The sequence below is a fragment of the Eurypyga helias genome, unplaced genomic scaffold (assembly GCF_000690775.1).
Source record: "Eurypyga helias isolate BGI_N326 unplaced genomic scaffold, ASM69077v1 scaffold13376, whole genome shotgun sequence".
Taxonomy (NCBI): domain Eukaryota; kingdom Metazoa; phylum Chordata; class Aves; order Eurypygiformes; family Eurypygidae; genus Eurypyga; species Eurypyga helias.
This window is the reverse complement of record NW_010258605.1, coordinates 58,936-71,591: the sequence shown is the minus strand read 5'-3', so window position 1 is coordinate 71,591 and position 12,656 is coordinate 58,936. Positions and strand designations below refer to the sequence as shown.

The 12,656-nt window shown below is 46.4% G+C and overlaps 1 protein-coding gene across 1 annotated transcript in view; it reads right to left on the bottom strand.

Moving 5' to 3' along the window:
* Positions 1–2,580: 2,580 nt before the first annotated feature.
* The window catches only part of LOC104511684 (paired box protein Pax-7-like), a gene marked incomplete at its 5' end in the record, with an annotated part of 39,485 nt that continues 29,409 nt past the window's right edge, over positions 2,581–12,656 (bottom strand). The window contains 1 exon segment of the mRNA XM_010154400.1: positions 2,581–2,676. Coding sequence (XP_010152702.1) covers positions 2,581–2,676 — 96 coding nt within the window.

Genomic DNA, 12,656 nt, shown 5'->3' with positions numbered 1-12,656 from the left:
CCAGGATGTTTCATCACTCTCTCCCATACTTTAAAAGAAGGGGAGTTAAAAAAATGTAATTAATTCCCTCCATTTCTGAGCTGGCCCTCAGGGCCTCTGGCCGTGGAAACTGTAGCAGGGGAAATGTGCACCCTTTATGATAAACGAATGCGGCTTTGGGAAGGGAAGTGCAATTAGGGCCCTCAATCTGTGCAATCAGGCCTTCAGATTTTAGGTTTGGGGGTTGGGGAGGGGATGGTTGGGTGCGTTGAGGGGGCAGGAGGGGCTCGAGGGACAGACAAGTGATAGGGAGAGATACCGCCTAGATAGAGAAGGGTGGGAGCGCATCAGGGAGGGGAGCAGCCACGTTTCATAATAAAACCTTGTCCCAGCAGACCTGGCACCTCTCTGGTGTCTGCGGTCAAGAGCTCTATGTGAAATACGAGGAATGCCCAGGACATGACAGACTGGCTATACATCCTCAGACTCCATACACCTCCTGCCCTGCATCAGCAGGCTTGCTAAGATGCCCAGCCGACGGAGTCACCAGGCCCTGGACCCAGCAGGCTTTCTCTCTACACCGCCACACAAGCAGGAAGAACACGGGGGAGTTGTATGGAGATCGCACTCCAGCAAACAAAACGATGGGAAGAGGCAGGACTGCATTTTCCAGAGTGACCCCTGATTCTGTGGTGTCTCCGTTTCTGGGCACCTGATTTGACACAGCGCAAAGCGTCCAAAATCAAAAGGCTGCCTTAGAAAAATGCTGCATTTAGAAACTGCTGAGCCTGGCTAAGTTGTGAATAAAGGGAAGACGTAATGATCTGCAACTAGCTGAAGGGTGTTAACTCCAGAGAAGCTGCCAGGTGGTCCCAAAGGAATGCAAACTGGATACCAGGCAGAAATGGAAAAGGGAAAACCAGAAGGGTTTCCTGGCAGTGGGTAGTGTATCTGAGGCTGCGGTACTGCTTTCCTAGGAATGGGTAGAAATCCTCTCGTTTTAGGAAGGGCTGGAAATGGATCAGTTGGAATATTTGATACTACCTCAGGCAAAAAGCACTATAGAGTGTCAACAAATAGGCTGAAATCTCTCTGTTTCAGCTTCTGTGGTGTCAACATTTACACCACGTCCTAGGGCATGGAAGGTCTGACAGGGGCCCCATGGCCGTGCTGGGAAACACACTGGACTTTATAGTTTACCACTGACATGGGCCAAACTAGAAATTTGCTCCGAGTTCCTCCATGAGGGGCTGGACTCTCTGCCGTTGGTGGTTGACTCAGCTTCTGCTCTGGGTAGGTCATGCTCTGTCCTCCAAGACTGCTCCTTGGTGGGGACTCAGCTTAATCTTTTCCATCTTTATTTTGCAGCTTGTTCAGCTAATCTTTTCCTTCTCTCTTGCAGAAGGCAACCCTTCCTCATATTAATGCTTTTTGATCTCTGTGGATTCATTTTCACTTGGTGGGAAGAGTCGATTATTCTATACATACATTAAATGGAAACAAAATGAGGAGGTGACTGTAGGACTACTGAAAGCAGAAGAAAGAGTTGGGAGGAGATAAATGCAGTTTCCCCAAAGATCTTCACTTGAAAGGAGGATAAATATATGCAAATATGCCCCTAGGTAGGACTAAAATGACTTATGTAGCAATCACTAACACTGCGCTCACAAAACTAAGCAATTAATTTTGAATATTTTCTAAATCACTAGACCCGGCTGAGTTGTATCCCAGTGTGCCAAACCAACCCGGTAAGTACACCCATTACATTTGATTTTGCAATCAGGCCAAGGATCCCAACAGTGCTTCACACTTCTTGCGCCCAGAAAACCTCTGATCCAGGTAATCGCAGTCCCTTCCATCTAACGTCACTTCCAACTAAGTTTTGGAGCCCGGGAAGCAAATTTCACATTAGGCTTCCTAATAAAGGATAATTTCACTGACTTCAAGCACAGTCCTAATTCACACTGCCATAAATGAGCAGGTAACTTAACTCTCCTATTTTGTCGTGGGTTAAAGTTGGAGGAGCCTAATGCTGCACTGCCCCAGCCAGGTATTTATAATCCATCCATCAGCCCATTCCAGGGCTGCTGCTGTAGAGCAGTAATGTCTCATTTTCGTAACCTTCCCCACTCCACTGGAAAACATGGGGAGTCCAGTGAGACGCCTTTCCCAAGGCCACGTGATGAGTGGCTGAAGCGGAGCCGGGAACGGAACGCCATGTGCCTGTATCCTGTCTGGTGTGTACAGGACAGATCACACCAGATCCCTTCAGAGTGGTCACAAGCGGTTTCTGTGGGCCTGTGCTTGAACAGTGGAACAGTTTGGCAGCGAACAATACACCCAGAAATATCATCAATGCCTTTCAGTGACTTCAAACATCTGAAGGAGGTTTCAGCGCCGTAGGGGAGTGGTCTAGGACACAGCGGGTGAAATGGAGATGAGCGCTTGTGTCCTACGATGACCCTGTTCACTTGACGGATGAAGAACTGCCACACACCCATGATGGAGAGGGCTTGGGGGGATGCTGGGGGTGAGATGGAGCTGAGGATGCGATGGTGAGCTGCAGCAAAGCAGACCAATGCAGGCTGCACAAGGGGAGGATTAGAAAAAAAGGCGATGGGAAGTTATTACCTGATTGTTCAAGGCTATGGTGAGGTTCCACCTGGAGCACTGCATCTTGTTTTGGGCACCCTGCTTCTGTAGAGATGTACAAATTATGGAGAAGGTCTAAAGAAAAGTTGCTAAGCTATACAAAAGAATGGGAAGGTCTTAGCTATAAGGGGAAGAGAAATTGTTTAAGTCTGGATGGTCTGGGAAAAGAGGAATGGGCTCTTCTTGCAATGTAAATACCATAAGGAAATCAGAAGCACCACGGGGTTATATATCCAATAAGGGCTATGAGAAATCCTGTGGCAGAATTCCATTTTGGAGAGGAATGAGGGGAGGCATCATTCTGAGTAGGAATTACATTTAAAAGTGCTTGATCTAGAAACACAAGCCACTACCCCTGGCATGAGGGCAAAGACAGGCCATGCTAGTGGGGGTGTTTAAGGTAAAGCAGGTCCTAGTTCTTTTTCACTAATAAGCAAAATCAAGATTCACCCCTTCCAGAAACGAGAGAGACTCAAGCCAGAAGGCTGACCAGCACCTTGCCATACTGAGACTGCCAAAGGGGGGTGTTTTTTGTGCACTGCTGAGCATCTCCCCTCTGAAAATGGGCAGTTTGTGCTTTACTCACTGCCAACATCACTATTCACCTTGCGTTACACCAAAGCACAAGGTGTTTTTTCCTGTTAAATTTGAATTGCTAGGACATTTTATATAGAATAACAAAAAGAAGGCCAATGTTTGCCAAATGTGCTGGCAGACTAAGCCACCCTGCCCTCCTTATTTGCAGGCAGTAGACTGCATTAACGCAAGTGACCACAAGCGAACTGCACCCCGATGCTGTTTTCCCCATTAATATGTTTTGCTGTGAAGGCCAAGTGAACACTGTGAAAAGGAAAGTTTCCATGGAAAAATTCCTTTGTTGAGATACAAAGCATCTCTGGGCAACTTTACACAAGGTATTAATTGCAGGAAGATGAATTTTGCCTGTGGCATTTTGAAACTCACAAAATCATTTGGGAGGAGAAAGCGGAAAGGCACAACCATGGCAAACTGAGTTCCTGAATATTTCCAAACTGGCAGAAGGACTCTGCTTAGGTTTGTCATTGGGAATAGGCTGGGCTGGTGATCACTTGTGTCTTTGCTTCTGCAGCTATTTGTGCATTCATGGGTACGCTCAGACATGCTGATGGCAAGCGGGGTGGTGAGAGATTCAAAATACGGAGGAATAAACAAACACACACAAAGGTTTCCTGCCAAATCAGCCCTAAATCTATTGCTGTGCGTCTGCCTGACGTGAATAATGGCAGGGCAGGGAGATCACGCAGCAAGCTAAGTCCCAGCAGATTAAAACTGCTTTATAAACTTCTGTCGCCCCTCTCTTCAGCAGCCCTACACCGGCAAAGGCTAACAAAGACAAACCAAAATTCACAGAAAGGTCTCCTCTCCCCCTCCTCCCTTTCCATTTCTCTCTCTCTTTTTTTTTTTTTTTCCCAATTTCTCAGCTAAGCTGATCTGTGCTCGCTCACTATCACAACCCCCCGCGGACACTGGTAATGGAGTGCGGGTGCTGACTTACTGCTTCGAAACAAGATTTCCTGAGATCCTTTGAGTCCGCTCTATGCCCCCTCCCTCGCTTGCTTTTCTCTCTCCATCTCTCTCTTTTTGGAGAGTGGAGGGGAGCCTCTATAAATGTGAAAGGAGCTGCACTACAAAGAATCCCTCGAGTGGCATATCCCAGCCCCAGGCGAAGCTGCTTGGTGCACTGATAGTCCTGCGTATCTGCTCTAGGACTCCTCTTTCTCTTCCCCTCCCTCTTTCTCTGATCAATCAAGGGCTGTAATCAGTTAAGGTCCAGCTTAACTGCAGTGTAAGATACACCAGTTAAGCAAAGCCAATGCCTCCAGGGTTCCCTTCATAAATACGGAGAGGTCATGGGGAGATGAAATAACCCTGATAAGTTCAGCAAGTGCAGAGCTAGCTAGGCTCACACCAAACGCTTAATAACTCGAGCTGGCAAAAGAATGGAAGAAAGGGAAAATCAGAAGTGAATCCTATTGCCAGCTCCTCTGCTGTTTCTTTGCTTGCTCTCTCAGTTCCCTGCTTTCCCGGGGTGGGGGCTTGGTGTAGTTTTTAGGGTGAGGGTTCATTCTCACCCTAATGAATGAACAACCCAGACCCCGGTCACGCCTGGGAGTGCCTCAGCTCATTTAGATCTTCTGAGGCTAAAACAGGGATGAATTTTTTAAAAGCAGGATCTGTTTTTTCCCTCAGCCGTATGAAAATCGCAGCCTCTGAATCCAAGGAAATGCCTTTTGCAGCCCTACATAGTGCCATGTGCTCTTCTTTTGAACTTCTCTCTGCTGCTGGGGAGCGCTGTGGTATTTTGAAGGACAGGGAGCTGCTTGCTTTGCCAAACATGAACCCCAAATCCCTCATAGGATCCAAACACAGTGATAACGAAGCTGCATCCACCACAGTGTGGAGTCCACTGGTGTGGAGGCATTAGTGTAAACAAATAGGAGAAAAGAGAAGAAAGTGGGGACCCTTGCTGAAAATACTGGCTTCAACAGAGGATTACCCGTACAGCTACAATGTTCTTTCCCTGTTTTGCTCCATGGTAAAGTTTTCCTTTCTCTCCGGAAATGTCCATTGTCAGAGATGGCCCAGGGAAAACCAAGCTCTTTGTATTTGTAATCACCTCTACACTAAATTCAAGCTGTGCTGGATGCATACAGATTATAGATTCATAATGCACTTCTTGAAGAGGGTGCTGGGCTGTCAAGGGGACTTCCCTGTGCAGAACAAGCTGCTCTCTGCTTCCATTTCTGAAAGCCCAGAGTTCATTTCTGCCCCTCAAATTGGAGAAATCTGGCAGGATTCGGTCACCATCAAATCCTTCCCCATATTCTACCTAATCTTAATCCCAAACTCATGACTCTAGCTGAACACGACATGAGGTTTGGATCCAAATACCACTGCGTAGGCTCCCGTCTAATTGGACATTGGCCCACTAGGCATTATAGATAGGGGAAAAAAAACCATGTAGGATTTATTAAAAACGATGCAGACACACAAAGAGCAGAACAAAATCTTTAACCAGAAGCGATAAGAAAGCCCTAAAGGATTTGAGTTTAGATAAGTATCCCTCTTTGAGTCCTCCAGCTTTTTAAAAGCTATTTGGACTGGAGTTTTCCTGTGGTGTTAGAGGTGCTTACTTAAGCAGGGGATGAGATTAATTCTTCCCTGCGTATTTTGACACTCCTGCACCCGGGGTCTGCTGAGGAGCAGCACAAACCTCGGTAAGTTTGCAATGATTATTCGAGGAGCCATCACAAACAGGTGAAGTCTCTGAACAATAAAGGATAAAAGTAGAATCTCCTGGGCTAACACATCATTAACTGCACTTTCTTCATATTTGTCTAGCACAATTTGATTTTCTGATGGTACTGCGAAAGAAAATATTTTTTAGAATTATAATATGAAGCCAAGAAGCCATCTCAAGCATCAGAGTAGCTAAATGCCTGTTTTTAAAACCTTGCTCTTCTTATGAACATCATTTACTGCCTTGAACTAAGTGATTTTTAAGAAGAAAAAGATACGCTGATGAAACGTAGCTGTCTGCTGACAAAGCTATGTCTGTGCCAAAGGGAAGGGTCGTTACCTTATGAAAATTAAACCTCTTCCAGATGAAACCAGCAATACCCTTGCTAAGTGGGTATGTAAACCAGCACATAGCTTGCTCTTCTGTACAAATGCAAGCGAAGAACTTTATACCTTAACCCCTAAACTCCTGGCTGAGCTACAGGCTCTCTTTTATGAAAATATCTTGATCAAAAGCCTCCCGAAAAATGGCACATTCTATAATTTGCTGAGTAGAATCGTGTCCCTCACCTGTGCTCCTTGCTGGGGGGAAGAGAGAAGGTATCGTACGTACCCTTGTATTACTTGAGCAGAGTTTTTAAGGCATCTCCTGCATGCAGAAGTTTAAAAGCATACAAGCCACTGCTGATCCAGAGATAAATGGTGGAAAAGGGATTAGAGATACTTAGCAGAGGAGAGGGAAGACTCAGGAAGGGCTGATTATTTTAAAGATATGACTATTTAAAGATAATGATTGCATAAATTTAATTAATGCATTTTCATGCTGCAAATGGCCGTTTTGTAATTAATGTATCTGGCCTCGCTAAGCATGGGAGATCACATCTCCCAGCCCCCCTCCCCTTCTCCATTCCCCCCTCCGCCTCTCGTTTAATGAAAGACAGAAAGCAGATGACAGAAACAATTTGTCAGCCAGTACGGGTGTCAGATGCCTAATTGGTTGCGCTGAGTTAGTGGAAAGTAAAGGGGGAGAGGGTCGAGGCTGGAGAGGCTCTTTCCTCTTTATCCGAGGCTTCAGGGTGGGTGTCTGTATTGTGGGGAGGGGGGGACCGAGGGGGCGAAAGTGTTTCTTGTTAATTGATGGAGATTAGGACACAGATTGGCTGTGGCAGGGACTGGGCAGTGACAAGAAGGGGACAGGAGAGGCTGGTTAACACCCGTGCAAACAAGCTGCCATATCTCACAATATGTTAAGTCCCGGCAGCGTTGACAACATCAATGATTATCTCCCGCAGCACCCCCGTACCCCTAGTCACAACTGCTGGGGGAAGAGCTGAGTCCATGGATCAGCAGCCCTGGGCATGGCTCTCCCCGCTTTGGTTTCATCCTCTGGCTTAGAGAGGAATCAGGACCTTGGCAGAAAGTTTGGGGCTGCGGGGCAGGGTGCTGTGCATGGGAGGATGCAGAGCTGAGGCCATGGTCAGCAGAGAAAGACTGAAGCCCCAAAACAAGATCACAGCCTGCATCTTACTTGCCCTAAGCCTTGCCCTGGGTTCAGCCCACTGTGTGAGTGTTGCACCTAAGAGATGCTCAGAAAACCTGTGTCCTGTCACCTGTCCCTGCCCCGCTACAAGACTGCCTTAAAAACTGCAAGATTAAGCAAAAAATGGAGTTAATGTATGTAGCAGCTGGTGCCTGAGCTTTGTGGGTGCATTTGGGTCACTGGTAATAAAGTCCCATCTGATTAATTCTCTGCTGGTCGTTATGTGGAGAGGAAAACCTGCTGTCCGCACAAAAAGACCCGGGAGTCTGGAGCTTTCTGTGTCAGGGACCCGAGCCCCCTGAACCCCAGCGAGATCATCCCAACCTTTCAGACACCCCTCAGGAAAGCAGCAGGACAGAGCATGTGCTATCCAAAGTCACATCTCCATAAAAAGCAGAAATGTGTCTTATTTCTGCAACGTTCTTCTTTCTTCAAAGATTTCTGTGACCTGCTTTAATGGATTTATCATCAGCACTGGGCAGAGCAGGGCTGCCACTCTCACCTTACCACGGTAAAAACGATGCCAATAAAAGCTAACACTAGAGTCGGCGCAGAAGTTTATAGGGGAGCAGGAATTTGAACATCCCAAAGCCAACGTTGATGTCCTCATTCCAGACAGCCTTGTAGTAAATGAAGCACAGAAGTGAAGGGAACTTAAAAACACTAGTGCCACATGCTGCTAATTTAGTGTATCTATAGGTCTTTTCCTCGACGATATAAGAATGTTGTACAAAGGTGGGAACAGTTTTATCATCTCTGTTTCTCTGCCACACACAAAAAAGGTGATGGGGAGAAAGAGCTAAGAAGAGCAAATGTTGAGTTTCCATCCCGGGCTCCGATCACATTCAAACATGCAGCCTGCAGTAATGAAAATTCTACTAGGCTTTTGCATTATACTACAGGTCCCTCTGTAAGTGACTTACAAAGGGTTGAGAGGTGATGAATAAATGTAATGAAAAAGATAAAAAAGCATTTTCTTTTAGATGAAAGAAAGCCTTTCAAATAGCAAAAATGAAATGGAAAGGAAACGGGCGAGGGATGCAAGTGCAAATACAAACTTTTGGCCAAAAGGCAGTAAAACATTGCAACTTGTAACAAAAAGATATGGAAAATAAAATATCCAGTTGCAACAGTTTTGTCCCTTTGTTTGTAAAGGGAGAAAAAGGAACTCTGCAGAGTGTGCTGAATGAGATGAAACCATTTTGCTCTTTCCAAAATGTCCCAGCAACCCGTGCCCTCATCCGTAGTGCTCTCGGTCGTCCTTTCCACTGCAGGGTGAGCACGTTACAGACACACGGCAGCACTTGGTGATTCATAGCTGAAGCCATTCCTATTGCTATTTATTTCTGTTACCACGACACAGAAGTGCTGCAGTCTAGGAGCATGAGACCCTGCACCAAAAAACAGAAACAAAATCCCAAAGCCCCCAAACGCTGGATATTTCAGATCTGGGGATGGGCTGGCTCCCCTCAGACCTGGCACTTTCTACTCTTATCCCAGGAAAGCAAACCCAGAAGAAAAAGAAAGAGAGGATAGGCTTCAGATTCCTGAATCTATTCCCCTGCAAAGTCAAGGGTGGAAGTCAAGTCTGGTTCAACTCTAAGAATGAAAAAAAGGGCATGAGGTGCTGCAGATAAAACGGAGGAATGAGAATTATTAATTAATCCCTTCCCAAAATTCACCATGCACAAGCAATGAAGTACTCAGCATTTACTCCTTCCAAAACCACAGCCCACACACACCCTGGCGTAGTCCTTCAGACTCTCACATAGCCCTAGCTTTTTCCTTCTGGTTTATAAAACCCGAGCGTGAATCACTGAGCTCTGCCGGGGAGGAATACGGTCTATTGTGTATTAAACCAACGCTAAATGATTACAAGCACCATATTGGCTGAGGAAAAAAGCAGGCTGCAGTGAGTTGTGCCTGTCACGTCACTGCTCCTGCTTGGCAAATAAGTTCTAATGCACAATTGGTATTTATTAGATGACATACAACAACTGTCTCATTAAATCAGGGCTTGAGCATAGACCGGAAGTCTTAATTTAAAGTGTCACCAGCTATTGAAATCAGATGGTTTAGGCAGGAGGGAAGGGAAAGGAAAAGAAACGGGGCCTAAAGAAGTGGGAAACAGCCACTGGTCCTAACCCACCTTTTGAAATGGGTTGCGATTTCTATCTGGTTCAAAAAAATATTTGTTCTGCATTTGCTTTCTCTACGTGCACTTTCAAACTCTCCCCCTAATAAACGGTTGGGCACCTTTCTGCGTGTTTTAAATGCAGCGTCGAAAGCAAAGGTTAATGCTGGAGATTGCATTCCAATTGAAAACGCGGCAACCGGTAAATTTGGTTTGTTTAGAGTGGAAATGCTTGAACTGCTGTAGATGGGTGGCGGGTGCAAGAGCGTGAGGAGAGGGAGGGGGTGGGAGACGCTCCCCGCGCCCCGGCTCCTCTCCGGACAAAATTAAATTTCAAAGTTTAATGAGTTGCGAAGGGCGCTGGATTAAAAAGCCTGGTCCCTGCGCTGCCAAAACTGAAGCAGCGCGATGGAGAGAGAGAGAGAGGAAAAAATAATCCCACCAAACTCAAAACGTCAGGGAACAGAGCAAGTGAAAAATGTCAGGGCAAATTGCTCTTGACAGTGTTAATATCTGCACCTCATAGCAATAATTACATGTAAATAAATAGTGAAATAGCTCTCAGCTGGAGTCTGTACTCCGAGTGCAGATGCCACTAACAGCCAGCTGGGGACCTTTCGCTCTTCGACTGCTGGTTTCCCCCCTTTCTTCTCTCCCTCCCTCCGTCTCATCTATGCCAGAGCTTCGAGAGCAACTGCTGGCGACTGCAGATCTGTTCGCAGCCCTCCCCCCTTTCTCATGGCACCGTGTTCGCTCCCCCTTCATATCACCCTCCCAGCCAGGGGCTGCTGTCGGCTGTCAGGGAAAAGGACGTTGCTTTTAGCCCCTTGCCAGGGGAAAACGAGCTTTACCGGATTCACGTCTGGCCGTCGCGGGAGTGAAGCTGAGGGGATGGGAATGGTGTGGCTGGCTATCCTTCCATCTCTGTAGGCTCCTGAAAATGTCAGGAGGGATGGAGCTATCTGTTTCAAGCACTGGGATTATGTTCTTCTTATCACCAAGGTTGTCTATATTTCAAAAGGACACCGGAGAACATAAGGTCTGGCATCAGGATGCAAAAGGAGGCTTTGTTTCCACAGGAGATGCATCTCCCACTGCTATCAGTAGCATCCACAGAGATTTATAAGCCTAAGCCGGTGCCTCCAACCCTTGCCCAAGCACAAAATGCACCTCTATAAACCCACATCGTTCCTTCCAAGGGCAAAACTGCCATGGCCCAAGCGAGGGGGGAAATACAGCCGCCACACCATCTGCATCGCTGGTGAAGGTGGGTTGGAATCAATCGGCACCTTTCCTGGTTTCCCGGGCTGTGGGGATTTGATGGCAGCCTGAGAAATCACGAGTGACATGGAGAGGGTGAATATTAATTAGCTATTCAGCATCAATTCCAGAGCGAGCCCTCGAAGGACGATAGTAGGGGTGAAATACGAAGAAAATGGAGCAGTGCTTTGCTTGGTGAGGAGTCAACCTGTGGGACTCCTTGCCACAAGAAGCAAGGGATGCGAAGCTGCCTGGATTGAAGAGGAGACTAGATAAGTACTAGGAAGAAAGGTCCACTCAGGATTACCAGACTAACTTTTTTTTAAGGAAATCTCCTGAGCTGAAAATAAGGAGAGGCCAGATTTTGATCCTCACGAGGAGTCTGCTTATGGCCGCTGTTGGAGAGGATGTACTGGGCTGGGCAGAGCTTGGCCCCGACCACTGTGATGGTCTCCAAGCTCCTGGCAGCCCCAAGGGAAAGCTTTCCGTTGTCTCCCCGGCCCTTGGTTCATACAGCCAAAGGGCTGTGAGCATCTGAGTGGGTCAGGAGGACTCCAAAGGACTGAAAATAAACACACAACTGTGTACAAATATGGAATTACTAAGTAGGGAGCACTTGTACAGAGAAAGCCTTTGGGGCTTTGACAAAATCTTCCTACCTTACAGTTAAGCAGGATACAAACTTTGTGCCTCCATTCTTGGCCTTGGAGGTAACAACCTTCCCCATTATTTTTACCGTGAGGAAAAACACACGGTAAAAATAATCCCATCATCCCAAGATGATGAGACGCTCAGATATTACAATAAAAGTCTTAAATAAAGTTATGCTCATTTTTTTTAGCCCTATTCTCTTCTGCTTGGGCAATTTATCTCTCAGTGCCCTCAGTTTAGCTCCCAGCCCTACAAGTCCGGGTCTAATTGTGAGCCACATGGCTCTGCTAAGCACCCAGCAGACCAGTGACACTCCCAAATGAAGCTGGCATGTGCCCAGCCCCACTGCCAAAAGGTGCCATGCTCTCACACCAACACAGGTCATTAGCTACTCCCCAATCAGTATCACTCCGGGGCCAAACTATTAGACCAAAGCAAATAAAAATTGATCATAATAACCTGCCACTGATAGGAAAGAGGCATTCCTACTGAACCAGTGCCTTGAATAAGGGAGAAAAGCTTTGAGGCCTTTCCTTTCGGCTAATGAAATTCAGAACAACACCCCACATTGCACCGAGCAACAAACACAGCTCCATTATTTGGAAAACAAATATGTTCTTTAGAGCTTCCTGGTTGTCAAACACCTTTTTGTTTAGCTCAACAACTAATCCACTTATCAGAGGATAAAGCTGCCAGTGAATCACCAGTATGATAAAAGCATGCACAAAATTAGCAAAAATTTGCCTATGGCTCCTGCACATTTAACAAACAGCAGCTAAGAGAAAAATGATTCCTTTTTTTTTTTTTAATAACTGAGATCCCCAGGAGAGATTCTGTCAGATAGCAGCTTTTATTTTGCTTGCAGTTTTTTTTCCCCGCTCTCACTCTCTCCACATAACCCGAGCACTGAGGCTGGGAGATGCTGGGAGCTGATATCAGATCCACGGAAATTGGCAGTATTTGAATAAGCAAGAGATGCAGCCGGGCAAAATTTTAATAAGTTGGTGGGGTTTTTAAATAAAAAAAAAAAAAATAGTGATCAGGCGTTGGCTGCTCCCCTAGGACCTCAACACTGCTGGGTGTTTTGCTGCTCATGAGGTTGTAACACCTATAAGATGCTGGATTTGTCCTTCCCTGCTCTTCAGTGTGTTTTGTAGCCCT